This window comes from Hylobates moloch, unplaced genomic scaffold (assembly GCF_009828535.3).
Source record: "Hylobates moloch isolate HMO894 unplaced genomic scaffold, HMol_V3 SCAFFOLD_4, whole genome shotgun sequence".
NCBI classification, from domain to species: domain Eukaryota; kingdom Metazoa; phylum Chordata; class Mammalia; order Primates; family Hylobatidae; genus Hylobates; species Hylobates moloch.
The window spans coordinates 85,009,226-85,035,812 of NW_026652279.1; the positions used below are offsets into that span (position 1 = coordinate 85,009,226).

Here is a 26,587-nt window from a genome sequence, read left to right on the forward strand (position 1 = left end):
GCTACCTACTTGCATAAATCTTTTGGGAGATCCTCTCAGCAATAGAATATAAATTTGATCTTTTCCTATCCTTGAAAATAATGAGTTCAGACAGTTCAGATAAGCCAATTTCCTGGGCTTGGCCACCCTTAATCTTGAACACTCATCTTAAGGTAATTGATTTAGGTTAGCTTCTGGGTTCAGACCAGAGTTTATTTGTACCCTCTCCAAAGAAACTACTGTGTCACAGTTTTTGTTTTCTTGGACTATCCTTTAATTCCTTAAGCGAAAGAGGGGCAAGTAGGTGAGCTATTCTATAAAGGAGGTAGACAACAGTAAAGGATGTCTTAATGAGAGAAACCAGAGGAATAGGACTGATGTGGTATTAACTTGGCAAAAGACCAGGATTGGAAACCTTCTGAGTAAACTCTATTCTTCATACCTCTCTTTTCCAGATATTTAAGTTTAGTATTCTATTCTTAAATAATAGCGCCAAATCACTCAGACAGATGACCACTCAGAGACCTACCTACCATGCCTTACTAATATCAGCACTGACAGCAGTAGCTGCTCACCCCTGGTGTTCTCTGTAAGCCAGGCATGGTACTGATTACTCTGCATATATTATCTCATCAAACCCGCATGAAACCCTACAGGGTAAGCATTGGTAGCTCCATTTTACATATGAGGAAACTGAGGCTTGAAGATGTTAAATAGCTGTCCAAAGTCACACATCTATTAGGTGGCCAAGCCAAGGCACCTGGTCAGTATTTGTTACTAGGGTGTCGTTTTACACTTTGCTCTAGTCTGAACGTTTGTATCCCCCCAAATTCCTGTGTTGACATCCTAACCTCCAAGGCGATAGTATTAGGAGGCGGGCCTTTGGGAGGTGATTAGGCCATTAAGTCACAAGGGCATCATCCTCATGAATAGAATCAGGGCTCTTATTAGAGGCCCCAGAGAAGTCCCTTGTCCCTTCCACCTCGCGAGGCTAAAGTGAGAAAGCAGGCCCTCACCAGACACCAAATCATCTGGTGCCTCGATCTTGAACTTCCAGCCTCCAGGCTGTGAGACACAAATGCCTGCTATTTACAAGCCACCCAGTCTAGGATATTTTTGTTATAGCAGCCTGAGTGCACTAAGAGACACATTTTTTAAAAGAGAATGAAATGTTAGCATTAAAAAAAAACAAGATAGATAATAAAAGATGAATCATTTAGAATAGGTTGCAGTCTGCTTAGGTGTGTCTGAGTCCATGAAAGATGGTGATCCATGCATAAAGGGTGCATTCCTGGGTCAGAGGGTATGTTCAACAGCAGCCTGCAATAGCTGATGTCCATGTCAACTACAGCAGCTGAGAACACATCCAAGGAAGGAATACACTTTCAATTCCATAATTGACTTTTTCTGATTGACCTAGCGAATCAAATTGCTACCATTTCAAAGGAGAACTTTTCCTTTTTCTATTTCCTTAAGCATCAGCCTGTTAGTTTGAGTGTTATCTCCTAGCCTATTCTGAATTTCAACAGTATTATCCATTTTTTTAAAAAAAAGTCTTAGAGTTTCATGTTTTAAACTTGAAAAGAGTTTAAAACATGAAGAGTACTTTGAGGATCTTTATTTTCTTCTTTCTGTTAATTATTACTACTTAACTAATTTATTTTTTATTCACATATTTTCCTCTAGCCAAGATCCAGAGTTTCTTTAAAGAATTTTTTATTAGAAGCTTCTAGCCATAAGAACTAGAGTAAAATAAATTATCACTTGCATAAATTTACCATCAGAGTGAAAACAAAAATGTAAAGAAGGGATAGAGAATGCGTTTTATGACAATAACATAATACACTTCTAATATTTGGCTATAAAACTGATTGTGAACATATTTTGGAACCAGAAACGTATGGAATTACATGTTTATAGGACAGGAAAATTCACAGTGGTTGACTTATAATATCATGTGGCATAAAAATGCTCATTGCTAAGAATGGAGAGAAGAAGCCAAGTATGGAATGAAATTGGAAGAGGAACCTCCTCTCAGTTCAGTTTTGGCAGGACGAGGAGTCCCACATGTGCCAAGTTTTAACTGAAAGCTAATTATAATGGTCACATTACGAATTGTGCAGAAAGAGGAAGGTTGTTGACTTGGCACCTTAGATACATAGGTAACTAGATTAAAAAAAAAAAAAAACCAGTGTAAGCATTCCTTTTTGGTAAAGAGCGTCTCATTAAAATGTTAGCTACAGAACGTTTAAGCCTGCCATCTTTAACTGGTATTAAGAACTTTAAGAAATTACAAATGAAATATTTTAAAGAAAAAGAAAGTTAAAACAGAAAGAATGTGCCATACTCGATAATTCCAATAGATGGAATGAATTTATTCGTTTTTACTTCTGTGATGGTTTATTCTCTTGCTTAAAATATATTATTTAAATGGGTGACAGCAAAATATTTTGGTGTCTCTGATAACAATGGAAAACACCTGATAAAGACACAATGACTTCTGTGGCTTCAAATGCATCCAGGGCTGCAGAGATATCCCCTGTTTGGTTTGAAGAGGGAGCTCTTGTAAAGAAAATATCATTGCCTAGGCCCTGCTGAGAAACTGGCCCAGCTCCCTGAAGTCAGCGTCACCATGGAGATCTTATTCCAATGAAGGGGAATGGATTCCACGGTCCTGCTTTGGAAATGTGTAAATAGCAGATGCTTTTATTGCCTTTGTTTGAATCTCTGCCGTTGCAGAGCAACACAGGCCGGAAGCTCAGAGGAGAGGAAGTCCATATTTGTCTGTAGCATTTTGTTTCCTCGTAAGCAGCTTAGTCTCTTGGGACGACTGTGCGTAATGACAAGTTAATGGAAAAGATATGAATTCAGATTTCACATAAAGAGAGTCAGAAAAAGGAATATGTCTTCCTTGAGCCAAAGGAATAATTCAAACTTCCTTCTTTTAAAAACGGGGGTTTATTAGACACCGCTTTTATTATATACTATTTATGTACAATATATGTGGTAACTATTGATCATAATGATTTTATCAGCTGAAATTTATAATATGCAAATGTGAGGGTGCATGATAGACTCATTTTCCTACAGCTTGGTAGTTAACAGCCTGCATTTGAGTTCTAAGTGACCTGCGTTCAAATTCCTACTGATATTCTGTTTAACCTGGCTGGTTTTTTTCATCTGTAAAATGGGGATACTGATACCAATAAATTATTGTCAAATAGAGTTTGTCTCCTTCAGAGTTGAAAGGATTCAGTGTTATCATGTATATTGAAGATGAAATGTAGTAATGTATACAGAACTATTCCTGTTGGTACATTACACCAAAAAGAGTATTTTCATATTTATTTTATCTTTATCATATAATTACCGTGGTAAAGCATATTACAACCAATACAGTGACTGATAAGCAAGAGAGTTTAAGTCATTCATCCAAGTTCATGCAACAGTTATAGGCAATATGGGCTCAGAACCCAGGTATCCTGACCCTCGTTCAAGGACTTTTCCCAGCATATCTGGCAATTATAGTCACCCATGTTTTTTGAGGTACTGTGGGTATGGCATAATGCTAAGCACCATCACATAAACACTCAGGCAATAAATTGACTGTTTTTCTTTGGAGTTAAAAAAAATTCAACGTTGGAGTTAGATTTCCATATAATAACCAAAGCACTAAGTAAAAACTGAAAATTAGTCAACAGAATATTAAGTGTCATGTACTATAAACAGATTACCTGGCTTATAAATTGCATATATTACACATACATTATCTTTTGCTGTGGAGGATATTTCAATAGAGAACAGTTTTCTCAGGGGAATAAAAATCTCTGGTTGTCACGAAACTAGAAGTTAGTGACAGATCTCAAGAGGCCCTGAGTTAAGACAGTGGTCCCTGGCACATTTGTTATATCAGGTGAATATGCTTACAAATGACTTTTCGCAGCATCATTCTGTGGAAGGCTGATGGAAATCAGTGGTATAAACCCTGTCCCACCTTTGTGTTAGCAACTTCTACCAGCTTTCCACCCATTCTCTGATGCTAATTCAAAGTGTGCCTTTCATCAAAATAATGATACTGATAGAATCCTTATTCCCAAAGCAAGAAGAGGCACGCATTTGCCACATTTTCTTCAAATCAACTTAGAAAAGAAGCATGTTGGTATAAAACTTAGGAGGTACATACTGTGTGTTTGCTTTTTTAAACATTTTCTTCATTTATAGTACGTATGCACTCGATTTATACTTATTTAGAAGTACAAATATATTTGGGCTAATAAAAATAGCTAAACTTTATTGAGGACTTATTCTCTTTGGATTCATCGTCTTAACTCATCCTGAAATAACTGATATGATAAACTGAGACACAAAGAGATTAACATCCAAGTGGAAGAGCTGGGTTAACTCAGAAGCTGGGCTCTGTTGATAGTGCTGTGCTCTTAGGGAACAGCCTAAGCAGATATCTCCATGGTGCCAAAAGAAATGGCACCTAACGGGAGACACTGCCTTTGCTCTGATTGAAGTTAAGATCTACAGAAACGGGACTCATTTCAAGATAGCTGATGGAGGTTTCCTGATTTGCGCAAGTCAGTGATGATGGCAGAGCAAGGGCTGGAGGGATATTACCTGTCTCCAGCCTTTGACAAAACCACTAGAAGGTAATGTAAGTCACTCTCTGCTGAATTACTGATTTGCAACAGGAATTATTTGGATCATAAGTCTGTAAACATATACTAGAAAAGAAGAGGTGATGGATAAGGGCAGCCATATTCTCAAGATCTAGCCCAGTGACTGGCAAATAATTGGCACTCAGTAAACATGTATTGATCAATGGATAGAGGTTCAGAGCAGGGATGAGTCACTTTGGATTAGAGCGGATAGAGAAGGTAGGGCTTGAATCTGCAGCTGAGCTATGGGCCATAGGAGGGATTTGAACAGGCAGAGAGTAAGAAAGGATACTAGATAGAAAAACAAACAAACAAACACACACATAGGTGGGAAAGAACAAGCCCTTTTTCGAGAAAAACAGGTGAAGCAGATAAATTGAAACATGTTTCAGGTTAGGACATAGTTCTTCCATCCATCCATCTATCCTTCCATCCATCCGTCCATCCATCCATCCATCCGTCCGTCCGTCCATCCATCCATCCATCCATCCATCCATCCATCCATCCATCCATCCATTAATCCATCCATCATCCATCCATTAATCTATCCATCGTCCATCCATCCAACAAATGCTTATTTAAGTATCAGGCACCATGTCACAACTAAAAAAAACTGGAAGCTTGAAAGGTAGGTTGGGGTCAGATTTTGAGGCATCTGGAATGCCAAGCTCAGAAAGATGAACTTTAACTTGAGGATAGTAAGCCATGGATGGCTTTCTGAGCCATGGAGAGAGATATTAAAAATTTGTGAAGGGAGAGTAGACTGACAGAATTAAACAGAATGGATTAGACAGAAAGGAGGTAGGGCTGAGAAAATCCATTAGAGTAAAATGCCAGGGTCCACAGGCAAGAGGATGAGCCCTGGACTGACATGGTGCTGGGAGTAAAGGAGAGGAGGGTGGGAAAAAGGCCTGGGTTTGAAAGTTATTGCAGGGGCAGGATTTCTGACCGTAGTGAAACCACAGAGAAGAGCAGGCTCTGACAACATCAACTCTCCTGGGAGGTACAGGAGGTACAGGAGCGTGGAGGTGGAACAGAAAAGCTTGGAAAGGTGCTTCTCCAAAGGTTGGACATCTCTCTTTTCTCAAACTTGATACTTCTGCCTTTACATCTGCCCTGTATCTAATCATGATGAATGCTTCCAACATCTGACACCTACTGAGCAACAAATTCCTGGCAGAGAGGCTAATTGTCACTATCCCTTTGTAACAAGAAGCATGTTTTTCATCCATAAAATGAATTTTTAAAAAAACTGGTAACTACACTGAATCTTTAGGACACCAGCCTTCAAAAGGAGTAACACTGCATAGATAAATAAAATCAGATTATTGTGCGAAACACTGGTTTTCAAATCCTCCACCTTTTTATAATTCCTTAATATCAGAATGTACAGTAATGCCTCAAGGAAAATTCTCAGTATACATTTGTCTAGAGAAGAGGGTTATAAATCACCCTCTGTTATTCTTTCTTGTTAGTTGGAATACATTACAGCTACCTCTGTATCAGTGATAGTACATAAGTGCATGGATAATTGAAGTGCATTGAAGTGCACGGATTATCCTAAATTCATCTTTATTATAACCTTGTGTTTAAGTCTCCTTTGCCGTCAACTCTTTAAGAAGACTTCTAACAAGGAGCTGTTTTATAAAGTTGAATTTGATCTGCTGGCCATACCTACCTTTTCCAATGGGAAGTTGTGAGCAGGAAAGTGGTTACATGATGTCGAACAGAAAGCACAGAAAACATCGGAGTTTCTGTTAGTGCAACAAATTCTCTCATTTCAGTCACTGAAAAGTGATAGGTAAATGAATGCATGTTGCTTGGCACTGAGGTGACTTGCCCCTGCCTTTATGTGCTGGGTGATGACAGTTACTTTTCTCTAATAATCATTGCATTCCTTTTATATTCTTGGAGTCTCAGTGTTGGAAAGAACATCAAAATTTCATCACGTTTCATTTCCTGCTTGCCAAAAAAAACAAAACTGCCCAAGATGGGTCATTGTTTGTTCTTTAAGTCTCAGACTTGGAGAATGGTCATCAGTAAACTGATGGAAGAGCATTGGCTAGCAACCCGCTTAAAACCTGTTGTAGTTTTGATGATGGTTATTTGTCCACATAGAAGTGGCGTGAAACATGCACACACCGATGAGTAGGATGTGGTTAGCAATCAGATGTTCTCAAATGCAAATGGTGGGAGTGGGAATGTGTTTCCTTTAAAAAACAATATTTTTCATCTATCAGAGATACATCATCAGAATGTTTGATGTAGAGTAGAGTAGGCCCATCACAAATGTTTGAGTGAGTAAATTAGTTGGCAGTGAAATATTTGTCAGCTGCAGAAGCATGGCTGCCTAGGAGCAGGGTGGGTAACTGTTCTGTCTTTCCTGTGCTCCCAGAGATCTTTTCACCTAAGGCTGTCAGCCCACTTCCAAAGGGAACTCTGAGGAACAGTATCTGTCTGCATGATGTTGTGTGAGAAAAAAGTTCTGGAATCAAATAAGTTTGGGAAATATTGGATTTTTCTATCTCTTCTTTGACATCATGGTGTACATTAGAACATTAAGTGTTTTGAGAATTTGGAAACAAATATTTTCCAAATCTGTTTGGCTTTAGAACTCTCTTTTGCACAAAACGTATTAATCATCCACACTTTAGGAGATACTGCTCTTTTGGGTTAATTGTTCACATTTGGGTGGAGATCATGACTTCTTCATTTCTGCCAGATGCTGATTGGAACATGGTAGGCATTCAGTAAATACTTTCTGTAAATGAAATGTAAAATGAAAATGGCCATAGGGGGTTGATTGAGATGATGCTAGAAGAAGCTGTGGTGTCATGAAGGTAAAGATGAACAGGATTGGGTTGGAGTCAGAGAGATAGGAGTGAAATGGAGGGTGGGTTCTGAATTCAAACGGTCTGCTTTTAAACCAAGTAGAGTATCAGAGCTTCTGACATCACTCTTGAAGCCCTTCAGTTTATCTTCCTCAGTGATTACAGCGTCCCTCTTAAATCCCCTGTGTTTTTAAGCTTTCATGGGCAGACTAAACACTGACAACCATGGATAATACCTCATTCGTGCTTAATGTTGATTATCAAACTGTTATAGAAATTCCATTTTAAAAACTTCAGCCAAGTGATTATTTAGAAATGAGACATTATTTGGAAAGACAGTCTAAAGCCCACACATCGTTGCATTTGGGGACTCTAAATAATGCTGCATTCTCTCAACTTACTATTCTATGTCTTACAGCACATGTGATGTGTCAGAGTAGCATTCCCAGGGACTGACAAAAAAGCAGAACTCCAGAGGTGCCCACAGAGGAAACTGCAGACAAGTCAGAGAGGAGCGCATTATAAACACAGGGCCAAACAATCGAGCACTCCAGAGAGGCTTGTCTCTGGTCCTCAAATACCCAGGGGAAAATGCTATTACAACGTCTATTTCATACAGCTCTGAATGGGTGCCTGCAACTGGCCGTCTTATGATTCGTCCAAGTGGTCAAAGGGAATTGAAAATAGTTAGAAATCAGCAGTGTTCCTAGTGTTGGTATTACACATAATGTCAACAAAATATTACATAGTCTATCCAAAGACAGAGAGCAAGATGCTTGAAAATTATTCATTTTGATCACATTTACTTGCAAAAATGACATTTAGGTTTCTTAAAGTTCTCATTGGAGAGTAAGTCGAGTAAATATCAAAAGGTTGCCTTAAAACTTGCCTTTTGCATGACAAGAAGAAGTTGGGTGGCCTGGGAGTTTTAGAGTTTGGCAGAGCTTGGGTGGTAGGCATACACTTACCATAATCTCTCTAAGCCTAAGCAATAGCTTAATTTATTTATTATTATTTTTAAAAGAATTTCATTTTTCTTTCAACTAGAGGTAGAATGGGTTTAAAGGAAGTGATGTTCATATCATGAGAGAAATACTTTTCTTCAGTGATTATCATGTGTATATGACGGCATCAATTACTAAACATATTTGTTGTTAAAACCATATGCTGACTTGTGTTGCTATCAAAGAGTATTACATTCTGAAGAGGAAAGGGGCGCTGCACCCACTCTATTATGGAAACAAAGGGCTCTTACCTCAGAGCCTGTTGATATATCAAGTAATAAATGTGACAGTTACTGGTTCTATTTTCCTTATCCTGTTTTCCTGCAGAACTGAAATGGAACATGTTTCTTACTAGTAACAGATGCTCGAACCCCTCTTTTGAAATTCCTCTGTGGAAGCTGCCCTGTTTCCATTAGTTTCCATTAGGTGGGACGGGGCTTTATGCAGATGTCTGCTCGTGGGATTGCATTGTTGTAATTGCTGTTGTACCACCCTCGCTGAGTGCCATGCTTTTCTCTTGTAGGTGATGTGCCTTCAGGACTTTTTTGGTGATGATGACATTTTTATTGCATGTGGACCGGAGAAGTTCCGTTACCAGGATGATTTCTTGCTAGATGAAAGTGGTAAGGAAAAAAAAAAAGTTCAAAACCAGGGGAAATTTGAGGCAGCTTTCAAAAATGAGCTGCACCAGGCCAAGATTATGTCAACTCCAAAGCTACCAAATCAGTTTCAGATCCTCACCCAGCGTGTCTTTTCCATATCTTGAATTTCTTTGATTTTTTTTTAATATGGAAAACAGATGAAATGAGAATTGGAAAAGTTAAATCATTTAGAAGAATAAGTAACTAATGTCTAATTTATAACTGCTTAGTAATTAAATTGATGTTATGTAGAAAATGATGGTGTGGAATTCTACGTTTTTAATTATTTTTTTTCACAATTTTTAGCTGAGGGATTTGTCATCATAAAATTATTTAGGATGTTTCTAGCCTCAGCTTTCAGGTGGCTTCCTTTAATTCTTAACCAGGCAAGTGGTTTGCTTTCCCTTTTTCCTTTAAATACTGTAGAATTCATGTGTCATTAGCATCTGTGAGATATCAGAAAAGAGAAGTTAGCTTCCTTCCATTAACAAACTAAATGTGCTATTCTGTAATTGATAAAGAGGGGATGGTTATAAAGAGGGAAATACATGTCTTAGGAAATGAATATGAAATGTTGTGACTTTAAGAATGATATTTTTGATACTATTAATCATCTGAGAATCTTAGCATGATCACAGGTAAGATTATTGTACCAAAGATTACTGTAGCCCTTCCTTGATAATATTACTCTAATTTAATTAGGGGAGTATTGCATATTTACTGACAACTCAAATTCTGCGTAGTTGGAAATGCTTTTTGAAATGATAATGAATTTTTTGCTTAGATGAATGCAGAAAAACAAATCAATGAGCTTTTGAAATAATGGCTGAGCAACACTTGAGCACTAACAATAATGGGAAAAGTGATGTGATGTAGTGGTCTCACTCCAACACTGCAGATGTGTGTTAATGCATAGCATCTATATTATACTCATATATACATATTATCAGTTGTATGCACTTAGGAACTACAATTCTTTCATTTAAAAATGACTTAGAGGATGGGCATGGTGGCTCACACCTGTAACCCCAGCACTTTGGGAGGCCAAGGTGGGCAGACCATTTGAGCTTAGGAGTTTGAGACTAGCCTGGGCAACATGGCGAAACCCTGTCTCTACAAAAATCAGCTGGGCATGGTGGTGCACGCCTGCAGTCCTAGCTGTTCGGGAGGCTGAGGTGGACGGATCATCTAAGCCCAGGGAAGTCAAGGGTGTAGTGAGCCCTGATTGTGTCACTGTACCTGGCCTGGGCGATAGAGCAAGACTCTGTCCCCCCAAAAAATGACTTAGGGTGTATAGGGAGGGATAAGAATTTTTAAAATTGCCCCTTTCTCATGAAAACTTCAAATGCCCAATAAGAAGGTAAATAGATGTGTCATCTGAAGAGATTTATTTTGGTTCAAGGACCATAACTAGACGAGTGGTTTGGCATCCCTTTTTCTCTAAATAAGTTGACTCAAATACATTCCATCTTTATTTCTGATCTACATGCCCTTTGAGGCACAGATTTCTGTAAATATATCACAAGTATAATGTCCTCAGGGAAGGTCTCCCCCACACCACCCATTTTAAGAACAGCTTTGCCATTGTGTAGAACAGGTGAAAGTCAAGAGTCAGACAGAAGAGTTGACAGCACGGTTTTGAGAAAAATAAGCTGCCCTGACTTTCCATTTAAAGAAAATAGCTGCTTGTGATAGAATGGTTTGGGAGACCAGATGCGTTCTGAAATGAAAGTCTGTTTGTTGCTTTGATATAGAAAACAGCCTGTCAAACTCGACCTGGAATACATCTCTTTTTCAAACCAGCAAGCAGAGTTGGCCACAGCTTCCAAACTCTGGGGTCTCTATCTAGGCCCCAGATGGACTTGGGGCCCCTTCTCCCTGCGGCCGGGCTGGGTGAGCTTACACAGCTGGGCTTCGCGTCCGCAACAGCCAATGCGCTCTCCTCCCAGGATGCCGCAGCTACTCCCATGCACCTGCTATGACCAGCAGGTAGACTTTCTGAGAAGTACAGCAGGAAAATGCCAGAAATTCCATAATAGAGTAGGTGCACTGCCCCTTTCCTCTTGCTATTTCCCCCTTAGAATTATTTCTCAGTGCCCACAGGCTGGGCGTGGTGGCTCATGCCTGTAAACCCAGGACTCTGGGAGGCCGAGGCCGGCAGATCACCTGAGGTTGGGAGTTCGAGACCAGCCTGACCAACATGGAGAAACCCCATCTCTACTAAAAATACAAAATTAACCAGGCATGGTGGCGCGTGCCTGTAATCCCAGCTACTCAGGAGACTTAGGTAGGAGAATGGCTTGAGCCTGGGAGGTGGAGGTTGCGGTGAACCGAGATCACACCATTGCACTCCAGCCTGGGTAACAAGAGCGAAACTCTGTCTCAAATAAATAAATTAAATAAATAAATAAATAAGAATGCACACAGATTATATACAGAGATATGCATACAAGGACTCACATGCAAACACACACACACACCCCCCAGGACACCTTCTCCATCTTTTGTGGTTTGACCTTGTGAAGGACCACTTCAAACTACTTAGCTGAGAACTTCACATCCCTTCCCTGGATGAATAATACCCTAACCCTTTCTTGGTGTGAAATACATTTGCTGAGTAATGATGTCCTCCCCCATTCCAAAAGAAACACATGGATATGGAAGGAAAGGGGCTCAAATAGAAAAACGATCTAAATTGAGATTTTACTTCCTTGGATGAACTTACCCCGAGACTAAATTCACACATTGACAACTGCAATTTTCCTGTTGCTTGTACAGCATGTTCTAGTGCTAATGTATTAACATTTGAATCTCTTTTTAAGTGCTCCGAGCATGATTTAGCCCAGCTTATCTGTACTTCCTAAATGGTATTTGCACATCGACGCTTCATTTGGCCTTTTCCATAGTAGCTTCCTTAAAGGGGTGTCAGCGGTGGGTACAGACATCTTCAGAATTACGACTCTTGCCCTGCGCAGGGCTGTGCTTCATTTAAGGCGCCAAGAAGTGGCCTTTTGCCTCAAGGCGGCACTTTTAACTTTCCAAATTAACCTGGCTCCCAGTGAGTTCAGGATTTAGCAATAATACATCCCTCTGATTACTGCTAGGAAATCTCCTAAGGATGTCTCTTAAGGTCCATCCTGGGAGGAGATTTGCCATTGTAGATGAGCATTTCATGGGGCCACACTGGAGCCAGATTAATATAGGAAACTGCCAGGGAGACTCCTTCCTCCCCTAAGTTTGCACATTCGGAAAATAACACTTTCCTTGTTCTGGTTCAGAATGTAACCATTTTAGCGATATCGTCATCAATCAGTAGAATCTTAGCACCTTGGAGATGGTGGCTAGAGCACTATAGATAGAGACAAGCAGAGAGGCCAGCAGATCCTTCCCTTGCTGTCTAATTTAGAATGATGAAACAGAGGCAGGGAAAATGTCATATTGAGACAGGAAGCTCAACATGGTTTTGCTTCTATGTTGATGACAAATAGACGAATTTGTGATCCGTTGCCATTTAAGTGATAGGGTTTTGTTGAGAAAGGATCACCCCACGCTTGGGAGGGACAGTGAACTCCTCGGGGATGAGCCTGACGCTGGATATCAATTCTTGTCCAACCTGCCGGCCTCAAAGCCAGTACTCCCACTCTGCTTGGCTAGTTCCTTCACCCATTCATTCCACTGCCATCCGGAGCCTCACCTTGGCCAAGCCTGCTGCCTGCTCGGGAGTCCAGATACCTGTCATCCTCTCTTTCAGCTTTTCTCAGATTTTTCTGTTTTTTTTTTTTTTTTTTTTTTAATCAACTAGTTCCTAAGTGCTCTTGATTCTGATGTTAATAGGCATTACCTACAATGTCTATTGTTTTGCTTAGATGCTGAATTAATTTCCTAGGGCTGCTATAACAAAGTACCACAAACTGGGTGACTTAAAACAACAGAAATGTGTTGGCTCACAGTTCTGAAGGCAAGAAGTCCAAAATCAAGGTACTGGCAGGGCTGTGCTCCCTCTGAAGGCTCTAGGGAAGAATGCTTCCTCATCTCTTCCAAGTTTCTGATGGCTGCCAGCAATCCTTGGCTTGTGGCAGCATCATCACTCCATTCTCCACCTCCATCTTCATGTAACCTTCTCCCCTGCATTTCAGTAGAATTTCCCTCTTCTCATAAGGACACCAGTTATTGGATTAGGACCCACTCACATTCATTATGACCTCATCTTAGCTTGGTAATATCTACAAAGACTCTATTTCCAAATAAGATTCATTCAAAGGTACCAGGATTCCGACTGGAACATATCTTTTTGGGGGACAAAGTTCAACCTAAAAAAGACATTGGTGGGAGCTGTTCAAATTTTATTTGAACTTGGATTACAAGTAAACTAATGTTTATTTATTTGTTTGGATCTGTCCTTAGATATTTACCGTTATAGCATTATATTTGTTAGTAGAATACATCAACAACAGAGCTGTGGCTGCCCTTCATCTGACCCTTCACAGTTAGGGTTTCTCACCTCAAGAATCAGAGGAATGCTGTCAGACAGTGTGAGAATTTCAATAGTGCATTTGACAGAGCCCCTCTTGAAATCCCTTGGACTAAAATGAAAATATATAGTAAATGGTATAGGTGGTTGTATTTTTAATTGATTTATCTTCTCTGTCCAAAAGGTACTGATTTATAGGCTGGTGTCAAATGTGCCGGAGGAGATCTCTGTTAGGATTGTCCCATCAGGCCCCTGAAGGAAGGGATTGTGTTTGTTTGCTAAGAGTGAACAGGTTTCACACCACAAGGTTCTGCTTTGGACTTGATATGGTTTAGCATGGTTAGAAGTGTCCTTTTGAGGCCAGGCGCAGTGGCTCATGCCTGCAATCCCAGCACTTTGGGAGGCCAAGGCGGGTGGATCACGAGGTCAGGAGAATCACAAAGTCAGGAGATCAAGACTATCCTGGCTAACACGGTGAAACCCATCTCTACTAAAAATACAAAAAAAATTAGCAGGGTGTGGTGGCACGCACCTGTAGTCCCAGCTACTCCGGAGGCTGAGGCAGGAGAATCACTTGAACCCGGGAGGCGGAGGTTGCAGTGAGCCGAGATCACACCACTGCACTTCAGCCTAGGCAACAGAGCAGGACTCCGTCTCAAAAAAAACAAAACAAAAAAAGTGTCCTTTAGAGAACATTAACGCTGTATGGATTCGAACCATCAGGGAGGAGAGCTGATGTGGTCAAAGGTAGAATGAGGATCCGAAAAGGTTCTAACAGGATGGATTGTATCTAACAAGATAAAATTTAATTCATATAAACAAAAAGAAGAAGAGCTCTAGGGTGTGAAAGAAAGAAAGAAAAAAGCCAGCCTTGCAAGCTTACTCACAATGTCGTTTTCACAGCAGCACGTGTGAAATTTACTTTTACGTGACTGTAGGCTTAGTATGAGATGTTATGTGATATGGGTCATTTGTGTGTGAATTGTAGGGGTATCATATTCTATACTGTAAAATGTTTTTGCCCTCTGATTGAAGATGGTAAATGTGAACTGAAACAAAACATTAAAATTAAAAAATGTATTATTTAATATTCATAAAACTAAGTAACTATAGAAGAAATGTAAATAAGCTTTCAGATTTTTTATGTTTGTAGTGTTTATAATTCTGAAGTCATTAAAGCTCAAAACTGCAGGAAGACTTTTGAGACACAGCGTGTGTGTGCATGTGTGTGTGCGTGTGTTTATGCCTGTGCGCGTGTGTGTGTGCCCGTGCACGTGTGTGCATGGGTAGTGCCCGATCTCCAGGAAATACAAGTTCTGCTTCTCCCTGCACCAGACAGACGCGCCTGTAGTCCAATGTTGTTCTTCCTGGGTATGTGATTCTAGAATGGACGTTTCCTCAGCTTCTCTTATGGATCACCATGGTGTTGGGTACCCAAGATCTGCTTGGTAAATATTTCTAGAAATAGTCTATCCTAACCATTTTCCTGGGACTCATGTCCCGAATAAGACAGAAGCTGTATCAGGCACCATTCACCATGGGGTTCTGATCACTTTCCCTAATTCCGGGTGATAAGAAAATAGGGCTAGAACCTGTTAGGTTGGTGCAAAAGTAATCACGGCTTCTGCCATTAAAAGTACTGGCAAAAAAAGGTGATTATTTTTGCACCAACCTAATAGAATAGTAGGACCAGTATTGGAATAGTGGGATTGTGCTGAGAAGACACAGTCTCATCCAGGCTCTATGTCCTACTTTCTGTGTGGTCTCTACATCTCCAAGCCTGCTTCCTATTCCCTGAAACACTTTTTTTTTCCTGAGTTGTAATGGACCTCAAATGAGACAATAAATGTCAAAGCACATTCGAAACTGTGTTCCTTATTACCCAGTGAACGATGCTGGGGAATGACACCTCAGCTAAAGTATACCTCCTAGTGGATTGCAGCTGGACTCAGCCATGTAGCTTCATTTGTGGGGCTTAATTGGAGGCAGATGACATCAAGATCTGCTTTTGGTGCTCTTTGGAACCAGAAAGCGATTATTGCTGCTTTCTTCCACTCTTAACTTTTGTTGCTGTGGTGGAGGTGCGAGGAAATTAAGGCTCCTTTGAAGATATCCACTCTTCTCTGGAGGGAATCTCTAGAATATTAAACTAAATCACATGTAGAAGAACCCATCAGCCTTCTAAAATGACAGTGTTCAGGAGTCCCAGCCCTTGGTAAATGCTTCCCTCTCTCTGTGCCCATGTTGATTTGGGTTAAAGAGACCTGATGGCCCTGCTGCTTTGTCCTGAGGCTGGTGATGCTAGGAAACCAGAAGGTTAATGGAAACACTGGAAGATGCTCACAATCAGGACAAAGACCACACCTCCTCACAAACTAGTTTTTGAGCTACTGCTAACAAAATCCATCCATTCTTTCACTCATGCAGTCATTTATTCAATGAGCTAACTTACTATGTACTAGGCAGTGTGCTAAGCTCAAGTACCTGCAGACAGTAACACTTCAATCAGATGTGACCCTTCATACTGACTTTTTTTTTTTTTTTTTTTTTTGAGATGGACTCTTGCTGTGTCACCCAGGCTGGAGTGCAGTGCTTGATCTCGGCTCACTGCAACCTCCACCTTCCAGGTTCAAGCAATTCTCCTGCCTCATCCTCCCGAGTAGCTGGGACTACAGGCACATGCCACCATGCCTGGCTGGTTTTTATATTTTTAGTAGAGATGGGATATTGCCATGTTGGCCAGGCTGTCCATACTGACTTTTAATATTGTTTATGTATAAAGATGTCAGGGGATCTTAGGTGCTGAACTTTGACCCAGAATATTAAATATTGCATATTATTCTAGTGGCTTTTATCTCTTAGGAAACATACTGTGTTAAAATGACTAGTGATTTACAATAGACAGACAACTCTTTGTAAATCTAAATTTTAATTGGATTATAAGGCCAGTTTACATTGCATCTGTGGGCAGATTTCTTTGAGATGGATGGTATGTGTTGGTGCTGGCATATTTTATCGTTTTAATAGATGTTAATTCTAGGAATATACAGTTTCTATTTTAAAGAAACAGTATAGGGCCGGGCATGGTGGCTCATGCCTGTGATCCCAACAGTTTGGGAGCTGAGGCAGGTGGATCACTTGAGCTCAGGAGTTCAAGACCAACCTGGGCAACATGGTGAAACCCCATCTCTATAAAAAATTAGCTGGGCATGGTGGAGCGCACCTGTAGTCCCAGCTACTTGGCAGGCTAAGGTGGGAGGATCGCTTGAGCCCCAGAGGTCGAGGCTGCAGTGAGCTGAGATTGCGCCCCTGCCCTCCTGCCTGGGCAAAAGAGCGAGACTCTGTCTCAAAAAACAAACAAACAAAAGCCAAACAACTGAAAAACTAATATAGCTATCTTGTTGAATAATTCTTAATTTTTGTGGCTCTTCATCGTCTTATGAGAAAAGGATATAAAATCTGGTATGATCATTCCCGATTGCATTGATTTGTAGAATTCAGCCTGATGTCTGAAATAGAGGGTTTGGGAGCTTTTGTCTGTTTTGTGTTCCGAATACGGGGCACATTGGCTAACGTGCTTTGCTCTCGTGAGCAAGTTCCCATTTGCCACCAAACAGTGGAAAGGCCACAGGGGTTTCTGGAGACTTTCCCAATCATAGCTACCTTTTAGCTCGTGCATAAATATGAAATGTCCCAGAACATAGTGATTGTTCCAATTTAATCAACAGCCAAACTATGGATACATATAGAGTACTGTACCTTGGAGACAGACTCTAACTTAAGCGCAAGCTAGTTCCTTCGCTACAAATAGATAATTTTCTACTTAGAAAATCAAGGCATTGTATAACATCTGCAATCTTTTCTTTACATTTGCTCTTCTGGTCCTCACAGGCCTTCCTTTTTATTGTATTCAGTAACAGTGACATGAATTTTTGATGTGGAAAACCCTACAAAACATAGCATTGTGTGTGAATCCTGGACACTAAAGGTCTTGGAGGTCATCAGCTTCCCCTCCCCTTTGATGCAGAAACCCTCTCCACAGCATCCAACAGTTGCTCCTCCATCCCCAGCTGGAACCCTTTGTTGATGACGGGGTGCAAATTTAGAAAATGGCCAATTCCACTGTCCACTAGTGCTTTTTGTTTTTGAGACAGAGTCTCACTCTGTCACCAAGGCTGGAGAGCAGTGGCATGATCTTGGCTCACTGAAACCTCTGCCTCCTGGGTTCAAGCGATTCTCCTGCCTCAGCCTCCCGAGTAGCTGGGACTACAGGCATGTGCCATCATGCCCGGCTAATTTTTTGAATTTTTAGTAGAGACGGGGTTTCACTGTGTTAGCCAGGATGATCTCCATTTCCTGACCTCGTGATCCGCCCGCTTCGGCCTCCCAAAGTGCTGGGATTACAGGCGTGAGCCACTGCGCCCCGCCTGGTGCTCATTTTTGACAAGTTATTGAGCCCAAATTAATGTCTCCCCAGCTTGCACATAGTCCTCCTAGTTCTGGTCTCCAGAGTAACAAATACCACCCACTGCCCTCATTCTAAGGGGAGCTTCCCTCCTACCCCTTCCCTGTGGTCAAAGTCACTCACTGTAAACTCTGTTATTTCTTTTCCTTCTAGACCAAAATGACGTATATCTTTCCTCATCTTCTCTCCTGCTTTCCTCAACTTTCCAAAAAATGAAGTCTCCTTTCTTTTCTAAAAGGCAATGATAGTCCCTTGTCTTTGTCTTCTCTTTCTCTTTGTCACCTTGCCTTGTCAGTGTTCTGCTCCTACTGTTTTGTGGATTTGTTGTTTTACCCTATCTATAGTCTCTTTTCTTTCAGCCCACAGCCAGGCCCAGGTTCCTCCTATCCTAAAAGAGCCTCCACTCATCTCCGTCATCTCACCAAACCACATTGCGTTTCTTTCTCTGCCAAATTGCTAAAAAATAATAATAAATAATGACTGTCCTTGAGGCCTCCACTTCTTCAACCTGATCATTTGTTATACCATTGGGTAACTGGTACATGGAACACACAAGAATTATGGGGTTTTATCAGTTTTTTTAAAAAACTGCCTTCCCCCATCCGTTGAGGTTTATGTAAGGGTGGAAGTTCCTTTCTTGGCACTGGATGGCACCTCAGCAATCCCAGGATTTTTCTGGTCCCTCTTAAGATAGTAAAAAAGTCTGTGGACTCTTCTAGATAAAAATTGCCATTATCATATCTAGTCCTACATGATAGTCATTCAAAATTGGAGTTCCATTTCCACACCTAGCTAGAGCCCAGTGTAGCATGTGGTGAGTCCCCTACTCTGCAGGACAAGGGGAGGGTTGATGACTTCTCTCCTGCTCACTCCCTCCTCCCCACTGTTTTGATCCCTCTGGGATTGGAATGGGGATGAGGTGGGTGGGGCAGAGTGATGAGAAAGGAGAGGTGGAAAGTCCTTACTGGACTATTCTGTTGTAGAGTGGCTTCAAACTCTCTCGGCCAAGAACTGTGATTTAAAGCTAACTTTTTGGGACTGGGCGCGGTGGCTCACGCCTGTGATCCCAGCACTTTGGGAGGCCGAGGTGGGCAGATCACGAGGTCAGGAGATCGAGACCATTCTGGTTAACATGATGAAACCCCATCTCTACTAAAAATACAAAAAAAAAAAATAGCCGGGCGTGGTGGTGGGCACCTGTAGTCCCAGCTACTTGGGAGGCTGAGGCAGGAGAATGGCGTGAACCCAGGAGGCAGATCTTGCAGTGAGTGGAGATCGCACCACTGCATTCCAGCCTGGGCAACCTGGGCAACAGAGCGAGACTCTGTCTCAAAAAAAAGCCAACTTTTCTTTTGGGTGTTTTAATGGGTTCTTCAGGGACTCTCACTGGGAACATTCTGCTCTTCTTTATTGATGTGGTTGATTCAGTTTCTTCCAGCTTTGGCTGAGTCTCTCTCAGTCCCTGTTTTCCAAAGCCCTCCCTATTGGCCTCAGATGCTCCTCTTGGGAAGAATTTAAATTAGTTCCACGCCAACTTGTGCCCTCAAATCCATCAGAACATTCAAGCAACCTTTACCTCCAACAACAGGCCATCCGGTACAACCAAGCCTCCTTCAGTTTTCTGCCAGAGGCTCTCGGGTGAAAGGTAAACACATAAATACCAGTCTGTTATTTCCCTCTGTCCACAGAGGACACTGATCAAGCACTTACAATCTTCCAGTGAAACCCCTATTGAGGTGAAGGGGAGCATCGCCCCTCTTTTGGAATGATGGAATTCACAGCAAGGCTCTCAAAGAATCCTTCTCATAGATCTGCTTTCTCTCTAGTAACTTAAGCCTTTTATATCCTCAAAGTGGGTAAGAAGACTAAGGTCTAGAACTGTTTATATCTGCTTTGAAATTTCTGGAATAGGATCTGTCTCACAATTCACTTTGGTATCTGATACACATCTCCTTGGAGTCTGGGTGAAATTTTCATTTTCAATCCTATTACATTTGCAACTGGCTTCTATGCCTAACATATGTAGTAGTTCCACTAAGCAAGGTAGTCTTCAAAGCACTATATTCAATGTTCTATATTTTTCTTTTCTTCTTTATCCTTCTTGACTTCTTAGTGGCATTTGACATTTTTGATGATTCCCTCCTTGAAATTCTTGCCCCTTGACCCTTCATAGTGTCTTGCTGTCTTGGTCTCTTGCCTGTCCCCCTTTGAATACTCTTAAGCTCCTTTCAGGGTTGCTTTTCTGTCATATATCCCTTAATAATTGTTCCCTAAGATTCATTCATTTTTTAAACTTAATTACTCTGTATTCCTAGCCAAGTTCATCTACTTTAATGGCTTCAGCAATGATGGTTCTGGTAGACAGTGATGGTGACAAATGGCAACCAGATGGTATGCAATAAGCAAAGCCTTTGAAGTACATATAATTTTCCCAAATTTACAATTAAGGAAATTAAGGCTTGGAGATAATAAATAATTTGTTCAAGGCCACACAGCTAGTATTAAAGGCAGAGGGCAAATCCAAGTTTGTTGTTGTTTGACAATACATCCTTAATCTTTAAATATACCTCCTTTGAGATACGCATCTCTAACCTGACTCCTCTCAGGAGCTCCAGAACCATATTTCCAACTTTCTGTTATGAACTTCCCTATGACTATTCCACAGCCACCTGAAATTCAACACATCCCACAACTGAACTCATCGTCTACCTGGTCAGCTTCTTTTCTTGTTCTGTGTTTCCTGGGTGAGCTCATGGCGTCAGCATTCTCAACACCAAGGTTACAAAACATGGAGTTGTCTTTTACTCACCCCTCACTTTTACTCCCCATAGCCCATCTGTCCCCCTCCTTTCCAATTCTACTGCCATTATCTTAGGTCAGTTCCTCATCATCTCCCACTTAGACTCATGAAGATGCTTGAACTTTCCATCCTAGTTGCAGTTTTTCATCTTTCCACACCATGTTTGAACCCGATTGATCCTCCTGAATTAACTTACCCAGCCCTCCGCTGCCTACGGACTCCTTGGCGTGCTATTCTAGGGCAGTTGTAGTCTGACTGGGTTGTATCTTTCTAGCTGTTCTCACCCTTTATTCCTCCTCTGCCCTCCAACCACAGTATTATTTGTTGGTCTCCCAAAAGCTATTTATTTTCGAAATATCTGCTTTTACTCATGTTGTCTCATTCATGTGGAATGCTCTTTTTCCTCTTCTCCTTCCTCACCTACCAAACTCCATCTTGTCCTTTGAGGTTCAAGTCAAACATCACCATCCTTGTAAAGCCTTTCTCCATCTACTCAGTTTCAATCGGTTACTGATTTCTCATTCTTTTTCCAGCTCTTTGCTCTTTATTATACCATTGTTGTTCATTCTGCTGTGTGTTCTGGGATTTTTTTTAAAAATGCATCTAGCTTATGAATAATAATCACGTTTAATTATCAGGAAACCTCTGCAGTGTTGCTTTACAATAATGAAAGCCATGTTAGGAGAAGTTGAGAAACTGTCCAAGGTCGCTGTATTAATCAGGATTCTCAACAGAAACAGAACCAATAGGATACACAAACACACACACAGACAGACATACTGATATGGTTTGGTTCTGTGTCCCCACCCAAATCTCATCTTGAATTGCACTCCCATAATTCCCACATGTTGTGGGAGGGACCCAGTGGGAGATAATTGAATCATGGGTGCAGTTTCCCTGATACTGCTCTCATGGTAGTGAATAAGTCTCATAAGATCTGATGGTTTTACCAGGGGTTTCTGCTTTTGTGTCTTCTTCACTCTCTCTTTGCCTGCTGCCTTCCATGTAAGACATTACTTGCTCCTCCTTGCCTTCTGCCATGATTGTGAGGCTTCCCCAGTGATGTGGAACTATAAGTCCAATTAAACCTCTTTATTTTGTAAATTGCCCAGTCACGGGTATATCTTCATCAGCAGCATGAAAATGGACTAATACAGTAAATTGGTACCAGTAGAGTGGGGCGCTGCTAAGAAGATACCCAAAAATGTGGAAGTAGCTTTGAAATTGGGTAACAGGCAGAGATTGGAACAGTTTGGAGGGCTCAGAAGACAGGAAAACGTGGGAAAGTTAGGTGATAGCGATATGGACAATAAGGTCCAGGCTGAGGTGGTCTCAGATGTAGATGAGGAACTTGTTATAAACTGGAGCAAAGGTGATCTTGTTATGTTTTAGCAGAGACTGACAGCATTTTGCCCCTGACCTAGAGATTTACAGAGCTTTGAACTTGAGAGAGATGATTTAGGGTATCTGGCGGAAGAAATTTCTAAGCAGCAAAGCATTCAAGAGGTGACTTAGGCGCTGTTAAAAGCACTTAAAAGGGAAACAGAGCATAAAAGTTTGAAAAATTTGCAGCCTGACAATGTGATAGAAAAGGAAATATCATTTTCTGAGGAGAAATTCAAGCCAGCTGCAGAAATTTGCATAAGTAACGAGCAGCCAAATTTTAATCCCCAAGACAATGGGGAAAAGGTCTCCAGGGCATGTCAGAGGTCTTTGCAGTAGCCCCTCCCGTCACAAGCCTGGAGGCCTAGGAGGAAAAGGGGTTTTGTGGCCCGGGCCCAGGGTCCCTGAGCTGTGTGCAGCCTAGGGACTTGGTGCCCTGTGTCCCAGCCACTCTAGCCATGGCTGAAAGGGGTAATGTAGAGCTCAGGCCGTGGCTTCAGATGGTGCAAGCCCCAAGCCTTGGCAGCTTCCACATGGTGTTGAGCCTGTGGGTGCATGTAAGTCAAGAACTGGGGTTTGGGAACTTCTGCCGAGATGTCAGAGGGTGTATGGAAATGCCTGGATGCCCAGGCACAAGTTTACCGCAGGAGCAGGGCTCTCATGGAGAACCTCTGCTAGGGCAATGCAGAAGGGAAATGTGGGGTCAGAGCCCTCACACAGAGTCCTTACTGTGGCACTGCCTAGTGGAGCTGTGAGAAGAGGGCCACTGTCCTCCAGGCCCCAGAATAGCGGTAGATCTGCCGACAGCTTGCACCATGCACCTGGAAAAGACGCAGACACTCAATGCCAGTCCGTGGAAGCAGCTGGGAGGGAGGCTGTACCTTGCAAAGCCACAGGGCCAGAGCTGCCTAAAACCATGGGAACCCACCTCTTGCATCAGCATGACCTTCATATGAGACACGAAGTCAAAGGAGATCATTTTGGAGCTTTAAGATTTGACTGTCCCACTGGATTTTGGACTTGCATGTGCCCTCTAGCCCCTTTGTTCTGGCCAATTTCTCCCATTTGGAATTGTTGTATTTACCCAGTGCCTGCACCCCCATTGTATCTAGGAAGTAACTAGCTTACTTTTGATTTTACAGAATCATAGGCAGAAGGGACTTGCCTTGTCTCAGATGAGACTTTGGACTGTAGACTTTTGAGTTAAGGCTGAAATGAGTTAAGACTTTGGGGGACTGTTGCGAAGGCATGATTGGTTTTGAAATGTGAGGACATGAGATTTGGCAGGGGCCAAGGGTGGAATGATAGGGTTTAGCCCTGTGTCCCCACCCAAATCTCATCTTGAATTGTACTCCCATAATTCCTAATGTTATGGGAGGGATCCCATGGTTGGTAGTTGAGTCATGGAGGAGGTTTCCCACACACTGTTCTCATGGTAGTGAATAAGTCTCATGAGATCTGATGGTTTTATTGGGGATTTCCACTTTTGCATCTTCCTCACTCTTTCTTTGCCTGCTGCCATCCATATAAGACATTACTTGCTCCTCCTTGCCTTCTGCCATGATTGTGAGGCTTCCCCAGCCATGTGGAACTGTAAGTCCAGTTAAACCTCTTTCTTTTGTAAATTGCCCAGTCTCACGTATATCTTTATCAACAATCTGAAAATGGACTAATACACATACACACACAGAAATAGATGAAAGATATACTTATAAGGAATTGGCTTGTGTTATTATGGAGGCTGAGAAGTCCCACAATCTGTGGTTTATAAGCTGGTGACCCAGGAAAGCCAGTGGTATAGTTCAGTCTGAGAATAAGGACCTGAGACCTGGAGGAACCAATGATGAAAGTCCCAGTCCAAGGTCAGGAGAAGATGAAATGAGATGTTCCAGCTCAAGCAGTGAGACAGAAGGAAAAAGGTGAATTTCTCCTTCATCTACCTTTTGTTCTGTTCAGGCTTTCATGGATTGGATGAGGCCACCTACGTTGGAGAGGGTAGTCTACTTTACGGAGTCCACTGATTCTAATGCTAATTTCACTCAGAAGCATCCTCACAGACACACCCCAAAATAATGTTTAACCTGGGCACCCTGTCGCCCATTCAATTTGACACATAAAATTAACCATCACATACCCAGTGGGTAACAGAGTTGGAATTAAAACTGAGGATCCTGGACACTTTGTACTTTATCTTACTTTATTGTAAGCACCTTGAGATTGGTCTTGTGTATCATTAAAACATATATCCCACAGTACATATCAGGGTATCATGAATGTAGTAAGGGCTCAGGAAATATTAGCTGAATTATTGGATGCAGAAGGAATCTACTCCATCTGTCAATCTTCAGATGCTGAGGCCTATAGCCTGGTACTTTCCAAAAGCTTCCTTTCCAGACAAAGTTTCCTGAGCTACTTCTTTTAAGACTACCCTACTATCCTGGTTACACTTCTCTTGATATCCAATACTAGATATTGATCAGCAATATCCTCCTTAAAATGGCACCTAGAACAGAACATAGTATTCCTTGGGGGCTTCAAAGAGCATTGAGAATATAAACTTATTTGATAGAGGCAACAAACTTGTCCAAATACAGCCTAAGAGTGATTAAGGTTTCTTTTAACAATTGTCAAACAATGCAGGCTCTTGGTTAGCTTTTGGCCAGCTGAACTCTCTGGGGCTTTCTGACGTGATGTCAAGCCAGCTTCTACTTGTTTAATTGAATATTTGAACCTCCTTGTAGTGCTTTAATTGTATTCATGCCAGATAGCATCTTATTAATTTTAGTCATTAATTCTGACCATTTAAGAACTTTAAGCATCCAAATTCTGCTTGAGGATAAACAATAGCAGAGAGTTGAAATGAGGTCTGATTTCCAGGCCCTTGTTTTTCCCAACTGAGTTATGCTGCTAGAGGCCTGCCTAGCCAAAGACCAACAGCATAGCTGCCTAGAAACTCTGATAAAATGCAAAGAAATGAAAAGGTATGGTAACACTCACATTTCCTTGTGGGAAACAATGGCAAGGGAGCCTCAGATTCAATGCCCAGCTTTGTCTGGGTAATTGTCTGCAGCTGGTTAACAAACAGTTAAAAGATAAACTTAAACACATTAAAATGTTAAAGAGTTTATTTAAACAGACAGCAATTCATGAACTGGGCAGCACCAAACCAAAAGCTGTTTGGCCTCCAACAGAGTGACATGAGAAGAGGCTTTTATAAGGTGAACATTGACTCAAGACAAAGAAAATGTTTGACTCATTAAAGTGGAGCAGTAGCCTTATTTAGGTTATTCCAGTGGAAAGTCCCTGGTTAAAGATTGGCTAGCAGTTTCTGATGGGTTATGCGTAAGTTTCATTTTACCTTTCACACTGAGTTGTATTTCAGCTTGCTTATATAGGAAGCCAAGATGCTGGAATCATCTCAGTCTAATGGGGTCCCAATTAATTTCTTTTTTTTTTTTTTTGAGATGGAATCTTGCTCTATCACCCAGGTGGAGTGCAGTGACATGATCTCAGCTCACTGCAACCTCCTCTCCTGGGTTCAAACGATTCTCCTGCCTCAGCCTCTTGAGTAGCTAGGACTACAAGTGTGCACTACCATGCCTGGCTAATCCAATTAATTTCTTTTTAACAAGTCCTGCAGAGGAGGACAACAGATTGTTTTGTCCCTTACACTGACCCACACATACACCTGAGTACAGGAGGGAACTTCAGGACTTTCCTTTCAGTGTGGGGCCACAGGGCATAGGAACTTATGTTTTTGTTCCTATTTGAAATATGCTCATTTATTTTCCCACACCAAACATGTACTAGTTAAGAGCCTACTGCATGTCAAGTATTCTTGGGTTTAAACAAAAACGTTCTGGAAAGTTAAATATCTACTTCAGGAAAGCAGATGAAGTGAAAATCCCTGTGGAAAATAGTATATTTGATGTGAAGGTGATTTTAAAATCTAGCTTCAAAATTGGGTAATAATTCGATACATGTGTATATAGGCTGTCTTTATAGCTTTTTATTTTTGTAAGTGTTCTGAATGACTAAAATATAATAAGATACTGATACTCTATGGCTCTTCACCACCTGAAGTTTTTCTCTCTTAACACCTCTGGAAAATAAACACGTAGATAAGCTTTTAGTAAAGAAAAAAAGAAAAAAAATGATTCTGTGGGTGACATCTTCATTTTTCAATAGGCGGAATCACTGTGAAATCATGAGTCTCACTTTTCCTGAAGACCTAAAACAGATATGAAAGGAAGTGGTTCTCTAAGTTCATATCACTCCTAGTCAAATAATCGGAGGACAAAGCTGAAGAAAAGTGGCAGTGCTGTCAGGAAGTGCCAGCAAATGGACGA

General features: G+C 41.3%; 1 protein-coding gene across 5 annotated transcripts in view; it reads left to right on the forward strand.

The window, feature by feature from the left end:
* Positions 1–26,587, forward strand: part of DCLK1 (doublecortin like kinase 1) — a 359,833-nt gene that overhangs the window by 171,411 nt on the left and 161,835 nt on the right. For all 5 annotated transcript variants that reach the window (XM_032150479.2, XM_032150476.2, XM_032150482.3 and 2 more), the window contains exon 4: positions 9,002–9,101. In XM_032150479.2, coding sequence (XP_032006370.1) covers positions 9,002–9,101 — 100 coding nt within the window. The remainder of the gene's footprint in view (positions 1–9,001; positions 9,102–26,587) is intronic.